This window comes from Coregonus lavaretus, assembly GCF_964263955.1.
Source record: "Coregonus lavaretus genome assembly, chromosome: 35".
Taxonomy (NCBI): Eukaryota; Metazoa; Chordata; class Actinopteri; order Salmoniformes; family Salmonidae; genus Coregonus; species Coregonus lavaretus.
In genome coordinates this window covers 4,178,980-4,199,593 of record NC_140022.1, presented here as the reverse complement: position 1 = coordinate 4,199,593, position 20,614 = coordinate 4,178,980, and the positions used below count along the sequence as shown (strand labels likewise).

General features: G+C 46.5%; 2 protein-coding genes across 6 annotated transcripts; both read left to right on the top strand.

Moving 5' to 3' along the window:
- The first annotated feature begins 2,101 nt into the window (after positions 1-2,101).
- On the top strand, positions 2,102-11,192 carry vps16 (VPS16 core subunit of CORVET and HOPS complexes). Of its 2 annotated transcripts, none has more exons than XM_084152841.1 (19): positions 2,102-2,299; positions 2,640-2,728; positions 2,956-3,047; positions 3,187-3,315; positions 3,404-3,548; positions 3,658-3,773; positions 3,855-3,977; positions 4,302-4,447; positions 4,764-4,935; positions 5,039-5,170; positions 5,518-5,681; positions 5,772-5,880; positions 7,283-7,417; positions 8,212-8,418; positions 8,525-8,707; positions 9,208-9,377; positions 10,056-10,152; positions 10,270-10,373; positions 10,464-11,192. In XM_084152841.1, exons 1-19 carry the CDS (start codon positions 2,250-2,252, stop codon positions 10,606-10,608), a joined length of 2,508 nt encoding a protein of 835 aa, XP_084008967.1. In that variant the 5' UTR covers positions 2,102-2,249; the 3' UTR covers positions 10,609-11,192. The 2 variants fall into 2 exon arrangements, 1 of the variants encoding a protein (XP_084008967.1); XR_014610641.1 differs by having other exon boundaries at positions 2,134-2,299; positions 9,208-9,383.
- A 305-nt stretch (positions 11,193-11,497) lies between these two features.
- rgn (regucalcin) lies at positions 11,498-20,582 on the top strand. 4 transcript variants are annotated; one of them, XM_084152755.1, is made up of 9 exons: positions 11,636-11,725; positions 14,690-14,854; positions 15,323-15,505; positions 15,615-15,715; positions 15,877-15,991; positions 16,093-16,224; positions 16,621-16,775; positions 20,029-20,056; positions 20,335-20,582. In XM_084152755.1, exons 2-9 carry the CDS (start codon positions 14,692-14,694, stop codon positions 20,421-20,423), a joined length of 966 nt encoding a protein of 321 aa, XP_084008881.1. In that variant the 5' UTR covers positions 11,636-11,725; positions 14,690-14,691; the 3' UTR covers positions 20,424-20,582. The 4 variants fall into 4 exon arrangements, with proteins under 4 accessions (XP_084008884.1, XP_084008882.1, XP_084008881.1 ...); XM_084152757.1 differs by lacking the exon at positions 11,636-11,725 and adding an exon at positions 12,009-13,564 and having other exon boundaries at positions 14,707-14,854; XM_084152758.1 differs by lacking the exon at positions 20,029-20,056 and having other exon boundaries at positions 11,498-11,725.
- Positions 20,583-20,614: the final 32 nt, after the last annotated feature.

The following is a 20,614-nucleotide window of genomic DNA, read 5'->3' as shown; positions in this document are numbered from 1 at the left end:
GCCAGCCCAGTCCGGCCCGTTCCTGCTCTCCGCACCAAGTCTGTGGTGCGCGTCGCCAGCCCAGTCCGGCCCGTTCCTGCTCTCCGCACCAAGTCTGTGGTGCGCGTCGCCAGCCCAGTCCGGCCCATTCCTGCTCCCCGCACCAAGTCAGGGGTGCGTTTCGTCAGCCCGGCTCGGGCCGTCCCTGCTCCCCACACCAAGCCAGTGGTGTGCGTCGTCAGTCCGGCACAGCCCGTGCCTGTTCCACTGGTGCCTGGTTCGGCACGGGTCAGCTGCTTCACGCCGGAGCTAGAGCAATCCGCTCCACCAGTGTGCAGTCCAGCTCCGGTCAGCAGGGCCAGACCGGACCAGGGGTACTTTGGGGGGTTAGAGAGCGAGTGGGGATCATGCCCGGAGCCGGATCCGCCGCCTAGGCGGAGTGCCCACCCGGTCCCTCCCCTGTTGTGTTTGGTTGGCGCGGTCGGAGTCCACGCCTTTAGGGGGGGGTACTGTCACGCCCTGGCTCGGGGGACTCTCGTATGTTGAGCCAGGGTGTTAGTTTCTATGTTTTGTGTTGTAGGTTGTGGGTCTATGTTTATATTTCTATGTTGGCCTGAGTGACTCCCAATCAGAGGCAACGAGTGTCAGCTGGTTGTCTCTGATTGGGAGCCATATTTAACTGTCTGTCTTTCACTTTGTGTTTGTGGTTTCTTGTTCCGTGTTGGTTGGTTTATGTAACCAGGGACGTCACGTTTTGTTTTTGTTGTTTTGATCGTGTGATCATCTTGATATAATAAAATGTTCGCATTCAACGCTGCGCCTTGGTCCTCCGCTCTGGTAGACGATCGTGACACTCATGCACAAATTCACGTTGTTCCTATGACCAGAGAAAGTGAAATATTCCTTGATATTAAAATAGACATGAAGAGCTGCTAATAATAATAAAAACGCAGGGCTATCGATTCACTTGGCTACTCAATCATTGCAGCTGCAGCACCAGTGGAAGTAGGGAAAAGCGTGTTTTATGTTTTGTAATAGTGTTGAGTAAAAACAGTGCTGACAGTCCAGAATAAAAACATATACTCACTCATAACAACAGCAGCTCTTTGCTGTATCCTTTGAAAGTCTCTCTCTCTGGTCATTGTCTTAAAAGTTATAAAATCTTACATAGGCTAGTATCAAACTTTGCTGTGGCAGGGGTTGTGGAAGCTGTAGTCACAGTGATTTGAGTTATCCAATTGAACAGTGTAGGAGCACTCGATTTAGCCACAGATCTCCCGGTCCACCGGTTAGGCAAAGTATTTTCATCAAATGGTTTAAAATGGGACCACTTTGCCCACCTGGTGCACAGGGCTTCTGAATCAAGTGCACTTACCGCCAACAGCACAACAGGTAAAAAGGAGAGCAAGCCTTTCTGCCTTTATTATTGGCTTTTCTACAGAAATGTTTCATGATCTACTAGGAATGTCTTGAAGATCGACCAGTCGACTGGTTGGCGACCACTGGCTTAGAGTTTGCATTTTTGCTTTCCTACTAAATTAACAGCTAAATGACAGATTTTTATAGCTGAACCAAGATAGACAACAGCCCGTCGTTTCAAACGGGAACAAATGAGTCATAGTGGGCAGAAAAAGCAAGGAGGTGGGCAGAGCCAAGCACGAGCTAACGAGATCCTATTGGCGTATTGTAGCACACATTTGCATACTGACGTTAGGGAACTCTGTAAAGTGAGTGTGTGCAATAACTCAATTCGCCTTTGCACTCCTTCTAAACAATGCCATTTTTTACAACTTTAGCAAAGAGTAAAGACTACAAAACGTTGTCCACTATGTTCGGAACAGATTCTAGTTTTGGGAACAGAAAACTGTATTGATGTTTCATCGATGAGAAAATGTGAAGAATGTCGGTCAAAATCCATCTCGTTCCAGCTTCTCCCACTGCCGGACACTTGGCTTCCTCTCACTACCATATTTGGTAGTGAGTGGAAACGCCAAGCGGATGCTTCACATTTATACATCCTGTGAAATATCTGTTTCATTGTTCTATCTGTGGCTAAACACAAACTGCAGTCTCCAACCAGTTGCTGTCGGTAATGAACGGGTTTCCTCCGCCGTCGTAAAGAGAAGAAGAAAACCCGGAACTAGGCTGCTCTCCACAAAACGTCAGATGACAAGCGAATCTGAACAATAACAAATACACACCCCACTGATAACAGCCACCCGAATAATTATACACACCGTATGCCAGGGTTATAACTTACGGGGGGAAACATGGCATTTATAACGGCAAACTGGAATCCGCTCGGGGAAGCGTTTTACAGGTAAGCAGATTTTAGCTAGCTAGTTGTGTTAGCTTGTTCACATGACCAGAGTCTTTGCAAAATGCTAACGTTAGCTAGCTAGATACAAATAAATGACAGCTCTATCAGACTGGTACTAAAGCCATGTTCCTTCCTTGCTACTTGCCGTAATGCTTTGTTCAGTAAAAATAAAGTAAGTTCAATATTATTAGCTAATGACCTGCAATAATTTGGACTTCCCTTGCATGCCATCTAGCAAATCATGTGACAACTGTCATTACTTTTTAGGTTGACTCTGTCATGTGCGTGTGTGTGTGTGTGTGTGTGTGTGTGTGTGTGTGTGTGTGTGTCCACTCTACAGGAAGATCGAGCTGTATGAGATGGGATGGAGCTTGAGAGATGGGCTCAAGGAATGCCTGGTGGCAGCAGCCCCATATGGGGGACCCATCGGTGAGTACACACACACACCTATATGATGGAGCCTGGAGAAGGCAGCCGAGCAGAGAGAATTACTTATACAATTTGGAGAAACTCACATTCTTGCAAAATATTTATAATCTACAACATATGTATTCTAACCACGTAGCTAATTAAAGAAGTATGTTTATCTCTCTCTCTCCATCTCTCCCTCCCTCCCTCGCTCCATCTATTTCCCTTCATCACCATCTCTCCCTCAGCTCTCCTGAGGCAGCCACAGAGGCCTTCCTCCAGCGCACGGCCCCTGCTGGAGATCTACTCCTCCTCGGGCGCCAACATGGCCAGCTTCCCGGTACACACACACACACACACACACACACACAAACACTTATTCACTCAAGTCACTCTCTCTTTCTCTGTCCTTCCCTCCCTTTCTCCTTCCCTCCATCCCTCTCCTCCGTTCTTCTCCTCCGTCCCTCTCGTTTCTCCAGTGGAAGAGTGGCCCAGTGAGACAGCTGGGTTGGACGGTGTGTGATGACCTGCTGTGTATCCAGGAGGACGGCACTGTCCTCATCTACGACCTGTTTGGTGCCTTCAAAAGACACTTCAGCATGGGCAACGTGAGCACACATAACACAACAAACATGCCACAAACATGATAAAAACATGATAATCCATTTTACGTGTGTGTGTGTGTGTCTTTGACAGGAGGTGGTTCAGAACCATGTGCTGGAAGCCAAGGTGTTCCACTCGCCCTACGGAACCGGTGTCGCCATAGTAACGGGGGCCTCACGTTTCACCCTGGCGACGAACATTGATGACCTGAAGCTGAGGAGACTCCCGGAAGTCCCAGGTGTGTGTACATGTGTGCGTGTGAAATCCTGTCAGGCTTCAAGTTCCCAATGAATGGAAACATTTGTCACTATTTAATTGATTAATTGGCGCGTGTTTGTGTACTCCAGGCCTCCAGGTGGCACCCTCCTGCTGGGCAGTGCTGACTCAGGACAGACAGACCAAAGTGCTGCTGGCCAACGGAGCTGACCTCTACATACTGGACAACACATCTTGCACCCCTGTGGTGAGACACACACGCAACTTATTCATTACTGTCTCTAATCATCCTTGCTCTCTCACCTCTAACTGTGTGTGTGTGTTTCAGACCCCCCCAGGCCTCTCTCCCCAGGCCTGTAGCATCGTGAACATGGCTGTGTCATTCAGTTATAAGTACCTGGCTCTGTTCACCGACTCTGGACACCTGTGGATGGGCTCAGCCAACCTCAAGGTAACATGGATTACTATCCCTCATACTGTATGGCTCCCTGATGTGACTAGCTTCCATTATTATATATCTATTATCTATTGTCTATACACACCAGTGGTCCTCAACCCATCCAGGCAATTCCAGTCTTATCACAGGTTATCTAGGTTGCCAGGCAACTGTAGAGTGTAAATAACTCTGGTGTGGGGGAGTGCTGACCATTTTGGGCCAATAGTTTTTTCCTGGTCAAGTTATGTAGTCAGGAGAAGCCATGGTCCTGTATATCAGACATGTCTAATGTAGATGTGTATTATGGTAGTCTGCTACTGACTGTTGTTTGTTCCCCAGGACAAGCTGAGTGAGGTGGACACCAAGGTGAGGACCCCTCCTAAACAGATGGTGTGGTGCAGAAGGCCAAAGAGCCAGCAGCCCTCTGTGGTCATCATGTGGGACAGGCTCCTCCTGGTGGCCGGAGAGTGTAAAGACACCATCCAGTATCCTTCAGCTCACAGCAGCACTATGACAGGACATTACATCCAAGTTAGCTCAGCTAGCTAGTTCCTGTTAGCTCAGCTAGCTTGTTCCTGTTAACTTGTTACTGTTAAAGGTACAGAACTATGACAGGGCATTATATCCAAGTTAGCTCAGCTAGCTAGTTCCTGTTGGCTTGTTACTGTTAACGGTACAGTTAGCAATATGGTATTAAATCTACAGTTAGCAATTCTGCTCACAGACATCAACACAAGCATAATTCAACTCTGTCACTGATCCAAATGCGTGCCCTCTCATGGAGCCTTCACCAGTGTTTAGATACACTCTGGATGAGGAGAGTGTGTGTATAGCGGAGCTGGATGGAGTGAGGATCGTAGGAGGGTCCAGGCATGAGCTGCTGCAGGAGGTGCCCTCGGCCTGCCAAGACATCTTTAAAATCGCCTCCATGGCCCCTGGAGCGTTACTGCTGGAGGCACACAAGGAGTACGAGGTACGTGTCTGGCCGTGTGACTGTAAGAGGTTTACACTTTATTGTATATATGTATTGGAGGTGATGTACGAAGACTGTACGCTAACTGTGTGTGTGTGTGTAGAAGTCCAGTCAGAAGGCAGATGAGTACCTGAGAGAGATAAAGGAACAAAGTGTATTGGGAGAAGCAGTGAGACAGTGTGTGGAGGCTGCCGGTTATGAACATGAACCAGAGACCCAGAAAACACTGCTCAGGGTAAGACACACACTATCTCACTCTACCTCTACCGCTCTTTCTCTCTCTACCTCTCTCTCTCTCTCTCTCTCTCTCTCTCTCTCTCTCTCTCTCTCTCTCTCTCTCTCCTCTCTCTCTCTCTCTCTCTCTCTCTCTCTCTCTCTCTCTCTCGCTCTCTCGCTCTCTCTCTCTCTCTCTCTCTCTTTCTCTCACGGTCTCTAACTTATTTTCTCTCTCCCATCTATGCCTGCATGTTATGTTGACAAGATCAAAATGAGTCAGTCCACAGATAAATTCATGTCCCCCCCTCCCCCCTCTTTTCCTCTCTCCCTCCCTCACCCTCCCTCTCCCTCTCTCCCTCCCTCTAGGCTGCGTCCTTTGGGAAGTGTTTTCTCAGTAACTACCCACCAGAGCCGTTTGTCACTATGTGTCGAGACCTGAAGGTTCTCAACTCTGTACGAGACTACACCGTGGGGATCCCCCTCACACACACACAGTACAAACAGATGACTGTTCAGGTCCTCATTGACAGGTAACACCCCAGGTGTGTGTGTGTGTTTACGGTGTGTGTGTTTACACAGTGTGTGTGTGTGTTTACTCTCTGTACACTCGTGTTAAACAGGTTGGTGTACCGTAAGCTGTATCCTCTGGCCATTGAGATCTGTCGCTATCTGAAAACCCCAGAGTACCAGGGAGTCAGCAGAGTTCTCAAACACTGGGCCTGCTGCAAGGTGAGACAGAAGGGGTGATTTTACTGTTAAATTTTACTATTTGCATAAATGTGGGTGTGTGTCAGCGTATGTATGTTCTTAACATGCTCTGACAGGTCCAGTGCTGTGAAAAAGGATTTGCCAACATTCAAATGTTCTCTACTTTTGCATATTTTTGGTACTGAATGTTATCAGATCTTCAACCAAAACCTAATATTAGATCAAGTGAACAAATAACACAACAATTACATACTTATTTCATTTATTTAATAAACAAAGTTATGCAACACCCAATGCCCCTTTGTGAAAAAGTAATTGCCCCCTTACACTCAATAACTGGTTGTGCCACCTTTAGCTGCAATGACTTCAACCAAACGCTTTCTGTAGTTGTTGATCAATCTCTCACGTCGCTGTGGAGGAAATTTGGCCCACTCTTCCATGCAGAACTGCTGTAACTCAGCGACATTTGTGGGTTAACAAGCATGAACTGCTCGTTTCAAGTCCTGCCACAACATCTCAATTGGGATTAGGTCTGGACTTTGACCAAAAAAGTTATACTTTTGAATAATCTGTCCATAGAACATTCTTCCAAGAGTCTTGATGATTATCCAGGTGCTTTTTGGCAAACTTGAGTCAACTTTTTGGACGAGATGGGTCCCATTATGCCTGGCGAAAACCAAACACTGCATTTCACAGTAAGAACCTCATACCAACGGTCAAGCATGGTGGTGGTAGTGTGATGGTTTGGGGATGCTTTGCTGCCTCAGGACCTGGACGACTTAATAGAAGGAACCATGAATTCTGCTCTGTATCAGAGAATTCTACAGGAGAATGTCAGACCATCCGTCTGTGAGCTGAAGCTGAAGCACAGCTGGGTCATGCAGCAAGACAATGATCCAAAACACAATCAAGTCTACATGAAAATGGCTAAAAAGCAACACATTTGAAGTTTTGGAATGGCCTAGTCAAAGTCCAGACCTAATCCCAATTGAGATGTTGTGGCAGGACTTGAAACGAACAGTTCATACTTGAAAAACCACAAGTTAAAGCAGATCTGCATGGAAGTGTGGGCCAAAATTCCTCCACAGTGATGTGAGAGACTGATCAACAACTACAGGAAGCGTTTGGTTGGAGTCATTGCAGCTAAAGGTGGCACAACCAGTTATTGAGTGTAAGGGGACAATTACTTTTTCACACAGGGGAATTGGGTGTTGCGTAACTTTGTTAAATAAATAAAATAAGTATTATTTTTTTTTGTTATTTGTAAACTCAGGTTCCCTTTATCTAATATTAGGTTTTGGTTGAAGATCTGATAACATTCAGTATCAAAAATAGAGAAAATCAGAAAGGGGGGAAAATAGTTTTTCACGGCACTGTATCTCTTGAGATTGAAATAAAACGTGTGTGTGTGTGTGTGTCTCAGGTCCAGCAGAAAGAAGAGCCTGATGAGTCCATAGCGCGTGCTGTGAGTGTGAAGCTGGGTGAGGCAGCAGGAATCTCCTACTCTGAGATCGCTGCCAGAGCATACGAGTGTGGCAGGACGGAACTGGCCATCAAGGTACTGCACATGCACGCACACACACACACACACACACACACACACACACACACACCAGCAGGCCTGAACTGACTATCAAGGTCCACCCACGCCCTAGCCTCACGTGCTTCCAACACAAGAGAAAGTGATTAAAGATGCAATCCAAAATGCTTCATTTGGATGGATTGAACATGTTCACAGAGGTTGATCATTGGGAATGTTACCTTGGCAATACTCTCCTCCTCTCACCTCTTTCCCTCTCTCCTTCCACCTCTCCACCTCTTCTCGCCCTCTCTCCTTCCACCTCTCCACCTCTTCTTGCCCTCTCTCCTTCCACCTCTCCACCTCTTCTCGCCCCTCTCTCCTTCCACCTCTCCACCTCTTCTCGCCCCTCTCTCCTTCCACCTCTCCACCTCTTCTCGCCCCTCTCTCCTTCCACCTCTCCACCTCTTCTCGCCCCTCTCTCCTTCCACCTCTTCTCGCCCTCTCTCCTTCCACCTCTCCACCTCTTCTCGCCCCTCTCTCCTTCCACCTCTCCACCTCTTCTCGCCCCTCTCTCCTTCCACCTCTCCACCTCTTCTCGCCCCTCTCTCCTTCCACCTCTCCACCTCTTCTCGGCCCTCTCTCCTTCCACCTCTCCACCTCTTCTCGCCCCTCTCTCCTTCCACCTCTTCTCGCCCTCTCTCCTTCCACCTCTCCACCTCTTCTCGCCCCTCTCTCCTTCCACCTCTTCTCGCCCCTCTCTCCTTCCACCTCTTCTCGCCCCTCTCTCCTTCCACCTCTCCACCTCTTCTCGCCCCTCTCTCTGGGTCTAGTTGTTGGAGTTTGAGCCTCGTTCTGGGGAGCAGGTCCCCCTGCTACTAAAGATGAAGAGGAGTCAGCTGGCCCTGAGTAAAGCTATAGAGAGTGGAGACACAGACCTGGTTTACACGGTGGTGACATACCTGAAGAACGAGATGAACAGAGGAGACTTCTTCATGACGCTCAGAAACCAACCGGTGGCCCTGAGCCTCTACCGGCAGGTATAGTCACAGATACTCACACTCACACACAACTTAGCCTCTACACACAGGTACACACGCACGAAAGGTGGATTCATCTGTGTGTGTGTGTGTGTGTGTGTTTTAGTTCTGTAAGCACCAGGAACAGGACACACTGAAGGATCTGTTCAACCAAGACGACGACCATCAGGAGCTGGGTAACTTCTACGTCAAGGCCAGTTACAAGGAGAAGAAGCTGGAGGCTCGCCTGTCTCTGCTGCAGAGTGCTGTGGACGAGTACAACAAGGCCAAGAACGAGTTTGGAGCCAAGGTGAGACCCAGACAGTTTTAAGTGCATGTTTGGTTTCACCAGGCTCTGAATAGCATTAGCCCCTTGGACCAAAAATGAACATCTAAATTAGATCATGACAATGTTCTCAAAGTGTTGTCTCATTATTATAGTGTTGTCTCATCCCTTCCTCTCTCCCTCGCTCTCTCTCCCCCCCCTCTCTCCCCCTCTCTCTCTACCCCGCTCCCTCTCTCTCTCGCCCCCTCTCTTTCTCTCTCCCCCGCTCCCTCTCTCTCTCTGTCTGTCTCTCTCCCTATCCCTCGCTCTCTCTCTCTCCCTCGCTCTCTCTCTCCCTCGCTCTCCCTCCCTCTCTCTCCCCCTCTCTCTCCCCCCCACTCTCTCTCTCTATCTCTCTCCCTCTCTCTCTGTCTCCCCGCTCTCTCTCCCCCCCCCGCTCCCTCTCTCTCCCCCCGCTCTCTCTCTCCCCGCATCGCTCTCTCTCTCTCTCTCTCTCTCTCTCTCTCTCTCCCCCCTCCCCCCAGGCGACGGAGGAGGAGATGAAGCTGCTGCGGTTCCAGAGGCGTCTGGATGAGGAGAAGGGAGAGGCTCTGCTGGGCCTGTCTCTCCAGGAGACCCTGCACGCCCTCCTCACCTCTAACTTCCACAAGCAGGCTGAGCAGCTCTACAGGGACTTCAGGGTGCCAGACAAGAGGTAAAGGTAGGGCTGTGTGTGTGATGGTGCTTTCAAGACAACTGGGAACTCTCGGGGGAAAAAACGAGGTCAAATCATAACGTCAGGGATCTTAAGGTCGACATGTTGGGGTTCTAGAAAGCTGCCCAGGTTGCCGACTTGGAATTCTGAGTTGGATGACCGTTCAAAATGATTCAGAGCTTGTTTTTTTCCCCCCCAAGTTCCCAGTTGTCTTGAATACTCGGAAGTCATAGATTTCCGAGTTGCGAGTTCCCAGTTGTTTTGAACGTGGCATAACGTCACTGTGTAGTTGCTTATTGATGACATCACTGTGTAGTCCCTTATTGATGATGCCACTGTGTATTCCCTTCTTGATGCTGTCACTGTGTAGTCCCTTATTAATGCTGATGCTGTCACTGTATAGTCCCTCCTTGATGATGTCACTGTGTATTCCCTTCTTGATGCTGATGCTGTCACTGTGTAGTCCCTTCTTGATGCTGATGCTGTCACTGTGTAGTCCCTTATTGATGCTGTCACTGTGTAGTCCCTTATTAATGCTGATGCTGTCACTGTATAGTCCCTCCTTGATGATGTCACTGTGTATTCCCTTCTTGATGCTGATGCTGTCACTGTGTAGTCCCTTCTTGATGCTGATGCTGTCACTGTGTAGTCCCTTATTGATGATGTCACTGTGGTTAGGTACTGGTGGCTGAAGCTGACCGCTCTGGCAGAGAAGGAGGACTGGGAGGAGATGGAGAAATTCGCCAAGAGCAAGAAGTCCCCCATCGGCTACTTAGTATGTTGTTTAAATAATCTTTATACAACGTTATTCATCCAATAGGCTACTTGACAGGTCATGTATAATCTTTATACAACTTAAGTTACATAACTAACCTCTCCCTTTCTCTATCAGCCCTTTGTGGAGGTGTGTGTGAAACGACACAATAAGTACGAGGCCAAAAAGTATGTTTCCAAGGTGACCCCGGAGCAAAAGGTCAAAGCCCACTTGGCCATAGGGTGAGTCTGTGTGTGTGTGCGCGTGTCTGTGTGTGTGTCAGTGTGCAGAAACTAAACTCCTTTTCCTTTCTCTCTCTCCCCCTCTCTCAGTGATCTGGAAGGGGCAGCCGAGGCAGCTATAGAGAGGAGGAGTGAAGGAGAGATCAGCACCGTCCTGTCTCGCTGTTCTCCCACCACAGACAGAGCCCTGCTGGAGAGACTCAACCGAGCCAGATCCACTGCCGCCAAAAAGTGACCTCCCTGAAATTCAATTCAAACCACAACATTTCTCACTGTCAAAAAAGTGAGCCCTATCAAAAACACACTAACTGTTACTGTTGAAAAGTGACCCGTCAACCACCATTCACCCCAGCTCTAGCGTATGTCCTGCTTCAACCACATTTGGAGGGGAAGGAGTGATTTGGGAAAGAAAGACATTCCAAGCTTACACACACACACACAGGTTAGACACGCTGATATCAACAGCACTCCCACAATAAGCCAATCGTGAAAGAAATGTTCCTCTCGACTGTCTGTTTTAGCCGAGAGACGCAGTGAGATCATCTCAATTCGCAATGAATTGCGTTCATATTGTATATCCTGTGTTTTCAAATCTGTTCAAATGAAGGAAGTGAGAGAAGTAAGGACACCACTTTTGACTATTGAGAAGCACAGATTGCTCCCATTTACTGTCTGCTGTAAACTGCCTGTGTTACTGACACAGATCATGTGATTGTCACATTAATGAAACCATGTTTGTGTTGTACACACACTGCAGACCCTTGTCTCATGTTTTATCATTGAATAAATGCGTTCCTTTATAAAGGAGCTACGAAACGATAGAGGAACACGGTACTCAGGAATGGGATCGGGTGTCCCATGTTGAACATTATGGGAAATAGGCTGCTTGTAGAAAACAAGAAACTCAAAATTACTGCTTCTTTTTGTAATAATCAACAGGGCATATTGTAGGTAGGCTATTGTGTAAAAGCATCAGGTCAGAAAATGGGGTTCATAAATGTGGATAGAGGACAGTCAACAACTGTACTGTAACGGTACAGGCCTACTGTATGTGAGTGGGGGATATAATGTGAAATGTTACAGTATAAATTGGAATTTATGGGCCGAATTTACGACGCCTCCACACACTGAAACTTGGCAGAGGAATCGGCCAAGCACATTCTCTCAAACGTGTCTGGAGTTCTCTTTTTGCTGACGGCATATTTTTTCAGTTCAGAAAGAGGTACCGCCGGGGGCGCGGGGCTGCGCCTGTCACATGGTCTGTTTGTTTGTCTATGCCTGTCTGTGAGCCGCGAGACACTTGCTGTCACACGATTCAGAAGCTCTTCAAGCGAGTTCCGCGTTTAAAACAGGTAATGTAGCCTTGTCCGTACAATGTGTTGTTTTCTGAGAAATCAGAAACAAAGTTGCAAGTGAGTGTAAGTTGCAAGTTATACTATCCTAGCCAAGAGTTGGCTCAAAGTAAAAACAAATCGGTGTAGTGGAGTCATTTATATAGGGGCTACTTATAGAAATGAGAGTGAGTGAAGTATTAGAAGTTCACCCGCTGCCTTAGAGATAATTCAACAGCTGTGTAGCCTATTGTGTATAACTCGCAGAGTATACCAAACACCTTCCTAATATTGAGTTGCACCGCTCCCTTTTTCCATCGGAACAGCCTCAATTCGTCGGGGCATGGGCTCTACAAGGTGTCGAAAGCGTTCCACTGATGTTGGCCCATGTTGACGCCAATGCTTCCCACAGTTGTGGCAAGTTGGCTGGATGTCCTTTGGGTGGTGAACCATTGTTGATCCACACGGGAAACTGTTGAACATGAAAAACCCAGCAGCATTGCAGTTCTTGACAAACTGGTGTGCGGGGCACTTACTACCATACCCCTTTCAAAGGCACTTGCATATTTTGTCTTGCCCATTCACCCTCTGACTGGCACACAGGCTTAAAAATCCTTCTTTAACCTGTCTCCTCCCCTTCATCTACACTGATTTGAAGTGGATTTAACAAGTGACAGCTTTCACCTGGGTTCACCCGGTCAGTCTGTAATGGAAAGAGCAGGTGTTCTTAATGTTTTGTACACTCATTGTATATTAAGAGTAACTTTCTTGAAAACACATTTCTTTGATTGAAAACCAGTTTTAGGCTTAGTTATAGTGAAACACGTCAATTCTAGTCTTCATTTTGACTGTTTGTTGCAAAAGTCATATTTTGGACTTTTAGTAGTAAATCTAGCTATTTTGGCCCCTAGCTGTTCAACTTTACCATTGAAATCGTGATGTAGAGGCACCTTGAAAAGGTTCCTTTAAGTCACCTCAAGGGATGGGGTTCCGTATGAAAGGCTCCGTATGGAGGGTGTGACGCAATTGAGGCCAAATTGAGTCAGTACCGTATAGCTGTGCGCCTCCCAAATGTTGTAACAATGCGGAGGGCTCCGTATAGCGCCATATAGCACCGCATTGACATAATTGGTTGACGGTAGGTGGGGGCGGAAGGTCCTGTATAAACACAAACTCACTTCCTTGACAACTTCCTCCACATAAACTCTACTCAACAGCTCTGCGCTGCGCTGCTAAGCGCAAGAAGTATGAATGCCCTGACTTCTGCAGAGGCCTATCACCATACATGCTGCATGGCCAATAGAGATGGCGGATTGACAGTGTTGCCAACTCCTCAGTAAGGAAAGTAGCTATTGGCTGTCCTAAAAGTCGCTAGAAGTCGCTAAATGAAGTCATCACCTAATATGCATAATTAGCCATGTGCATGTAATTGTGATGGATGCTGTAGGAGAGAGGAATAACGTCCTGGGAGAGACAAAAAGTGAGTAAAAAACACCCTACATTTACATCCCGCCCTGAATGTAAGCGCGGGATCAGCCAGCGGTGGCTTCCCGCATGCGCGATTCATTTGCAGTCTGGACGCGGAGGGGTGAACATCTCCTGCTCTGACTGCAGCTGGGAGGGACTGCTGCGTGAGGACTGGGCCGCCTGTGAGTGCTTTGGGACGGGGGTAACAAAGCACCCGCTGCTCGTTGAGAAGAGTAAGAACGATACGTGCTTTCACGTCAGAGTCTCCAAAAGTCTCCAATAACACCAGAAAATTGAAATTGATCAGAGGGCCTTATATGGCCCGCGGACCACCAGTTTCCCATCCCTGCTGTAAAAGCTGGTGACAGCTCACCTTATTTGGCAATGGTCTTGGTAAGTGGAGTGTGTCAATATATTTTGAATGATGCTTCCTTGACTAGACTACTGACGTTACACAAAATTCAAAAGGCAGTAAGGCACATTTACGCATTAGATAAAAAACGTTGAATTTGGTCAGTGTGCTTTTAAGAAAGAAAACATGTAGGCTATGAGGATTATACGTTTATATTCATGGCTACATCCATCGTAACAAGAAATAGATGACAATGGTGGTCATGTCAACTCGTTGTATTTCTTCCCAACCGCTTTGACTGAGTAAAAGACGCAAAAACAAAACTAAAGAATGGGAAGCATAGAAATCTAGGGAAGCACATAGAACAGATCTACGTCTTCTTAGACTTGCTTTCAATGAGAATGACAGATCTATAACTCACATTTTTTGGGCGACCCAACCAAATTCTATGCTTGCCGTTCATAAGTTTTGTTTTTGCGTCTTTTACTTTCGGTTTTGTACACCAGCTTCAAACAGCTGAAAATACAATATTTTTGGTTATGGAAAATATATTTCACAGTGGTTTAGATGGTACAATGATTCTCTACACAATGGCTGCTTGTTTTGTCACATAAACTGAAATTAGGTAAACTATTTTTTAAAAATTGCAACGAGGAAGTGGCCGTGCGATTTCTGCATATTGCAAAAAGAAATTGTAGAAATAGGCGGGGTTTATGACTTTGTGGCTGTGGTAACTAGTGACTACCCCATTTCAGGCTACCAATCAAGTTAGAGAAGCTAGCTAGCTTGTCTAACTATCTTAGCTGGCATGCCTGCTGGCAAGGTTGGTAGACTTTAGAAAAGCAAGCAACAACTAAATGTACTCAATAAGACTCACATTCCTTTCAGTCTTTTAACCAGATTTTAGCAAAGATGCAGAGAAGCACAGTTAGTAAAATAATAAACACCAGTCAGGAAGATACAGACAGCTCAAGAGGTATGCTTAGATATGCAGAAAAATTGAAATATTTCCAACTACTGGTCGGGGGGCCCAGCCCCTCTCCGGACCACCCCCAGCCATCCTCGGGTACTTTGTGCCCCCTCAAATTTTTGGGGTGCATGACGCCCCTGGGCTACTGTGTATAACTGTGTGTGTGTGTGTGTGTGTGTGTCTCAAATTGCTTTAGTCATGTCATCTGTGAAGGTGGAGTGTGTGGTGAAAGAGAGGTGTGAGATCGGAGAAGGGCCGGTGTGGGAGGAGAAAGAAGGAACTCTGCTCTTTGTGGACATATCCGGACAGCAGATCCACCGCTGGAACCCAGCAACCAATCAGAAAGAGACAGTGGCCACAGGTAACTAAGGTTCAATAAAGATATATTTTCATTGAACTTCCATTTTGTAGATCCAGTTTGTTCCTCATGCAGTTTGTTTGGGCTATGAGGTAGCAACAGCACACCTAATACTCCTGTCAAGTTCTGTATTTTTTTTCTACAACCCTCCCTGTTTCCAACTCCCCACGCCCCTCTCCCTGCTCCCTCCCCCAATCTCCCTCCACCTACTCCCTCTTTCTGCTCCCTCCTTCTGCTCCCTCTCCCCATGCCCCTCTCCCTGCTCCCTCCCCCTGCTCCCTCTCCCCACGCCCCTCTCCCTGCTCCCTTCACCTGCTCCCTCTTCCCACGCCCCTCTCTCTGCTCCCTCCCCCTGCTCCCTCTCCCCACGCCCGTCTCCCTGCTCCCTCTCCCTGCTTCCTCTCCTCACCTCCTCCCCCCTCTCCTCCCCCCCATCCCCACTCCTCCCTCCATCCCCACTCCTCCCCCCAGATAAGTTTGTAGGCTGTGCGGTCCCTCGGCGGTCTGGAGGCTATGTGATCGGAGAGGGACGGAGTTTCAGAGCGCTGGACTGGGAGTCCAAGTCCATATCCACCATCGCTGTCATCGATGAAGACAAACCCAACAACCGCTTTAATGACGGCAAAGTGGACCCTGCTGGACGCCTATTTGCAGGTAGAGATTGATAGATCAATTAATTTGTCAATCCGTTAATCCATTAAGCTCTCTTCTACTGCATCTGTTCTGTGTTCTATGTAATGTTCTGTTGCCTGTGTTCTGCCAGGTACCATGGCGATGGAGGAACGTCCTACAGTACTAGAGCTGAAGCAGGGTTCTCTGTTCTCCCTGAACCAGGACCACATTGTGGTCAAACACTTCAATCAGGTGATACATGAGGGTGGAATGTTCTCAGTGATAGTTTCTTGTATCGTTGTTAAGTGTTAGTGGGAGATATACAGTCCCAAACACTAATCTATAACGTATTAGATCAAAAGAGACTGAAGCGAGTGCTAACCTTTATGCTGCTATTTTGACTCTTTGACCAGGTGGACATCTCCAACGGTCTGGACTGGTCTCTGGACCACAACACCTTCTACTACATAGACAGCCTCACCTACACTGTGGAAGCTTTCAACTATGACATTAACACCGGGAGGATCAGTGAGTGAGAGACACACACACACACACACACACACATATAAACACCTTGCACTACATGGACAGCCTTGTGTGTGTGTGTGTGTGTGTGTGTGTGTGTGTAGGTAACCGGCGGATGGTGTATAAGATGGAGGAGGGGGAAGGGATTCCTGATGGCATGTGTATCGATGCGGACGGTAGACTCTGGGTCGTCTGCTACAATGGAGGCAGAGTGATTCAGATTGACACACAGACAGGTGTGTGTGTATATCTGCTTATGTTTGTCAGAGCATAACAGTTACAGTATATTGTAGTATGAAGGTAACAACCACCAATCCCCCCTTCCCTCTCTCTGCCCCCTCTCTCTCTCTCTCTCTCTCTCTCTGTCTCCCTCTCTCTGCCCCCTCTCTCTCTCTCTCTCCCTCTCTCTCTGTCCCCTCTCTCTCTCTCTCTCTCCCTCCCTCTCTCTCTCTGTCCCCTCTCTCTCTCTCTATCTCCTTCCTCTCTCTGCCCCCTCTCTCTCTCTCTCTCCCTCTCTCTCTCTCTCTCTCTCTCCCTCTCTCTCTCTGTCCCCTCTCTCTCTCTCTCTCTCCCTCCCTCTCTCTCTCTGTCCCCTCTCTCTCTCTCTCTCTGCCCCCTCCCCCTCTTCTCAGGGGTGCGTTTGCAGACAGTGAAGCTGCCAGTGGATAAGACAACATCATGTTGTTTCGGGGGTAGAGACTATTCAGACCTGTACGTGACCTCAGCCTGTAAGGGAATGGACGAGGCAGACATGGCCAAGCAACCGCAGGCAGGCTGTGTCTTTAGGGTACGTGTGTGTGTGTGTGTCAGTGGAGGCTCCTCAGAGGAGGAAGGGGAGGACCATCCTACTCAGTGAATTTCAACAACAATAAAAATGAGTGAAACATTAAAAAAGTTATCCTTTTTAGATAAAACTATACAAAATATATTCACGTTTTACCAAATAACTGATTAAAACACACTGTTTTGCAATGGTCTACCGCCGCTGGAACGGCAATGGTCTACAGTAGCCTGAACGGCACATTCTGGGGTAGCACCATGGTGTAGCCCGAGTACAGCTATTTTCCGTCCTCTGGGGTACATTGACTTCAATACAAAACCTAGGAGGCTCATGGTTCTCACCCCCTTCCATAGACTTACACAGTAATTATGACGACTTCCAGAGGACTTCCTCCAACCTATCAGAGTTATTGCAGCATGAACTGACATGTTGTCCACCTAATCAAAGGATCAGATAATTAATCTAGTACTGAAAGCATAAGCTATAGCTAGCTAGCACTGCGGTGTATAAAATGTGGTGAGTAGTTGACTCAAAGAGAGAGAAAAACAATAGTTGAACAGTTTTTAACAAATTAATTTCTTTAAAAATCAATGAGACACAGAGATAGAGGTATATTTCGTTGTAATTTTTTCACTTTCACTTACACTACCCGTCAAAAGTTTTAGAACACCTACTCATTCAAAGGTTTTTCTTTATTTTTACTATTTCCTACATTGTAGAATAATAGTGAAGACATCAAAACTATGAAATAACACATATGGAATCATGTAGTAACCAAAAACGTGTTAAACTAATCAAAACATATTTTATATGAGATTCTTCAAATAGCCACCCTTTGCCTTGATGACAGCTTTGCACACTCTTGGCATTCTCTCGACCAGCTTCACCTGGAATGCTTTTCCAACAGTCTTGAAGGAGTTCCCACATATGCTGAGCACTTGTTGGCTGCTTTTCCTTCACTCTGCGGTCAATTTGGTTGAGGTCGGGGGATTGTGGAGGCCAGGTAATCTGATGCAACACCATCACTCTCCTTCTTGGTAAAATAGCCCTTACACAGCTTGGAGGTGTGTTGGGTCATTGTCATGTTGCATTGGCCTCCCGAGTGGCGCAGTGGTTTAAGGCACTGCATCGCAGTGCTAGCTGTGCCACTAGAGATCCTGGTTCGAATCCAGGCTCTGTCGTAGCCGGCCGCGACCGGGAGACCCATGGGGCGGCGCACAATTGGCCCAGGGTAGGGGAGGGAATGTCCGGCAGGGATGTAGCTCAGTTGGTAGAGCATGGCGTTTGCAACGCCAGGGTTGTGGGTTCGAAAAAATAATAAAAGTAATGTATGCACTCACTGACTGTAAGTCACTCTGGATAAGAGCGTCTGCTAAATGACTAAAATGTCAAATGTAAATGTAATGTTGAAAAACAAATTATAGTCCCACTAAGCGCAAACCAGATGGGATGGCATATCGCTGCAGAATGCTGTGGTAGCCATGCTGGTTAAGTGTGCCTTGAATTCTAAATAATTCACAGACAGTGTCACCAGCAAATCACCCCCACACCATAACACCTCCACCTCCTCCATGCTTTACGGTGGGAAATACACATTCAGAGAGCATCCGTTCACCCACACCGCGTCTCACAAAGACATAGCGGTTGGAACCAAAAATCTCAAATTCGGACTCCAGACCAAAGGACACATTTCCACTGGTCTAATGTCCATTGCTTGTGTTTCTTGGCCCAAGCAAGTCTCTTCTCCTTATCGGTGTCCTTTAGTAGTGGTTTCTTTGCAGCAATTCGACCATGAAGGCCTGATTCACACAGTTCCGTCTGAACAGTTGATGTTGAGATGTGTCTGTTACTTGAACTCTGTGAAGCATTTATTTGGGCTGCAATTTCTAAGGCTGGTAACTCTAATGAACTTATCCTCTACAGCAGAGGTAACTCTGGGTCTTCCATTCCTGTGGCGGTCCTCATGAGAGGCAGTTTCATCATAGCGCTTGATGGTTTTTGTGACTGCACTTGAAGAAACTTTCAAAGTTCTTGACATCTTCCATATTGACTGACCTTCATGTCTTAAAGTAATGATGGACTGTTGTTTCTCTTTGCTTATTTGAGCTGTTCTTGACATAATATGGACTTGGTCTTTTACCAAATAGGGGTATCTTCTACCTTGTCACAACACAACTGATTGGCTCAAACGCATTAAGAAGGAAAGAAATTCCACAAATTAACTTTTAACAAGGCACACCTGTTAATTGAAATGCATTACAGGTGACTACCTCATGAAGCTGGTTGAGAGAATGCCAAGAGTGTGCAAAGCTGTCAAGGCAAAGGGTGGCTATGTGAAGAATCTCAAATATACAATATATTTTGATTTGTTTAACACTTTTTTGGTTACTTAATGATTCCCTATGTGATATTTCATAGTTTTGATGTCTTCACTATTATTCTACAGAAAATAGTAAAAAAAAATAAGAAAAACCCTTGAATGAGTAGGTGTTCTAAAAAGTTTGACCGGTAGTGTACCTAATTTAGCCTACTCAAACAACCGGCTCAAACAGAGAGGAATGCTATTTATGTTATCTAGCTGGCTAAGGCTATCCAACACTGGAACTCTTCCAAGTCAAGGTAAACTTTTGGTTTTATAAATGTATTGCCACAGGGGCTCACCAGTGTAACTGCAAAAAATGTGAGCCTGGTCACAGACAGTTGTGTTGTGCACTGAAGTCCACAAGCAAAGGAAAAAGGTGAGAGGAGGAGAGCTCGTAAATGCAAGAAGGAATTATACAACAAGCAAAGTGATGATGCTGTTTGTATGTGGCTGCTATGAAAGTGAACTGTGTGTGCTGGTGATCAGGAGTGTATTCATTCCGGAGATTCTGTTGAAAAACTTTTCTTAAATGTAAGCAAACGGAACGAAACAGGGATAAACCTATCAAATCTGTAATATCTGTAATATAAACTCTTGTTTGCAACTGATTACAACCTAGATTCTGTAGCTCAGCTGGTAGAGCACGGCGCTTGTAACGCCAAGGTAGTGGGTTCGATCCCCGGGACCACCCATACACAAAAAAAATGTATGCACGCATGACTGTAAGTCGCTTTGGATAAAAGCGTCTGCTAAATGGCATATTATATATTATAGATCAGCTAGATGCAGGCAAGAGTGTGCAAGGCGGTATTGAATGTGTCACTGTCTGTCTCCTTGATTACTCCAATTTGTCTCGACCTATGTTAGAAACATTTTTTTATTTGTATTTTTTTGCAGACGCTCTTATCCAAAGTGACTTACAGTAGTGAGTGCATACATTTTCATACTTTTACATACTAGCTAGGTTGTAGCAACCTCATGATAGGTATAGGGAACATTTTTGTATCATGTAGTAGCCTAAACCTATCGATGTTACATTGAGCTGGGTGAATGGAATATGAATGACAGTGATCCAATATGCTGTAATAGAAATAGGGCCATGCTCATTAAAAAAAAATTGGCCTCCCTAATCTTAAACGGCACCGACCGCCACTGGTGTGTGTGTGTGTGTTTTATTCAGCCTGTGTTTTATTCTCCTTGCAGATCACAGGTCTGGGTGCAAAGGGCGTTCCTGCAAACTCATTCGCTGGATGAGTGACACAATGGAAACACTGAAAACCGGCCCTTGTTAATCATTCCATGATGATCAGCCTGTAACTCGACTGCACAACTAAACTGCACCCACTAACCACTAATCTCACTAATAAAATAATGTGACTTTATGATTTTAAGCAAAACTCAACATGCCTCAGTTACTGTACATATTTTGTCCAATAAAAAGCTCAAATTGATAGGTAGTTTGTGCGTTTGTATGAGGACTCTT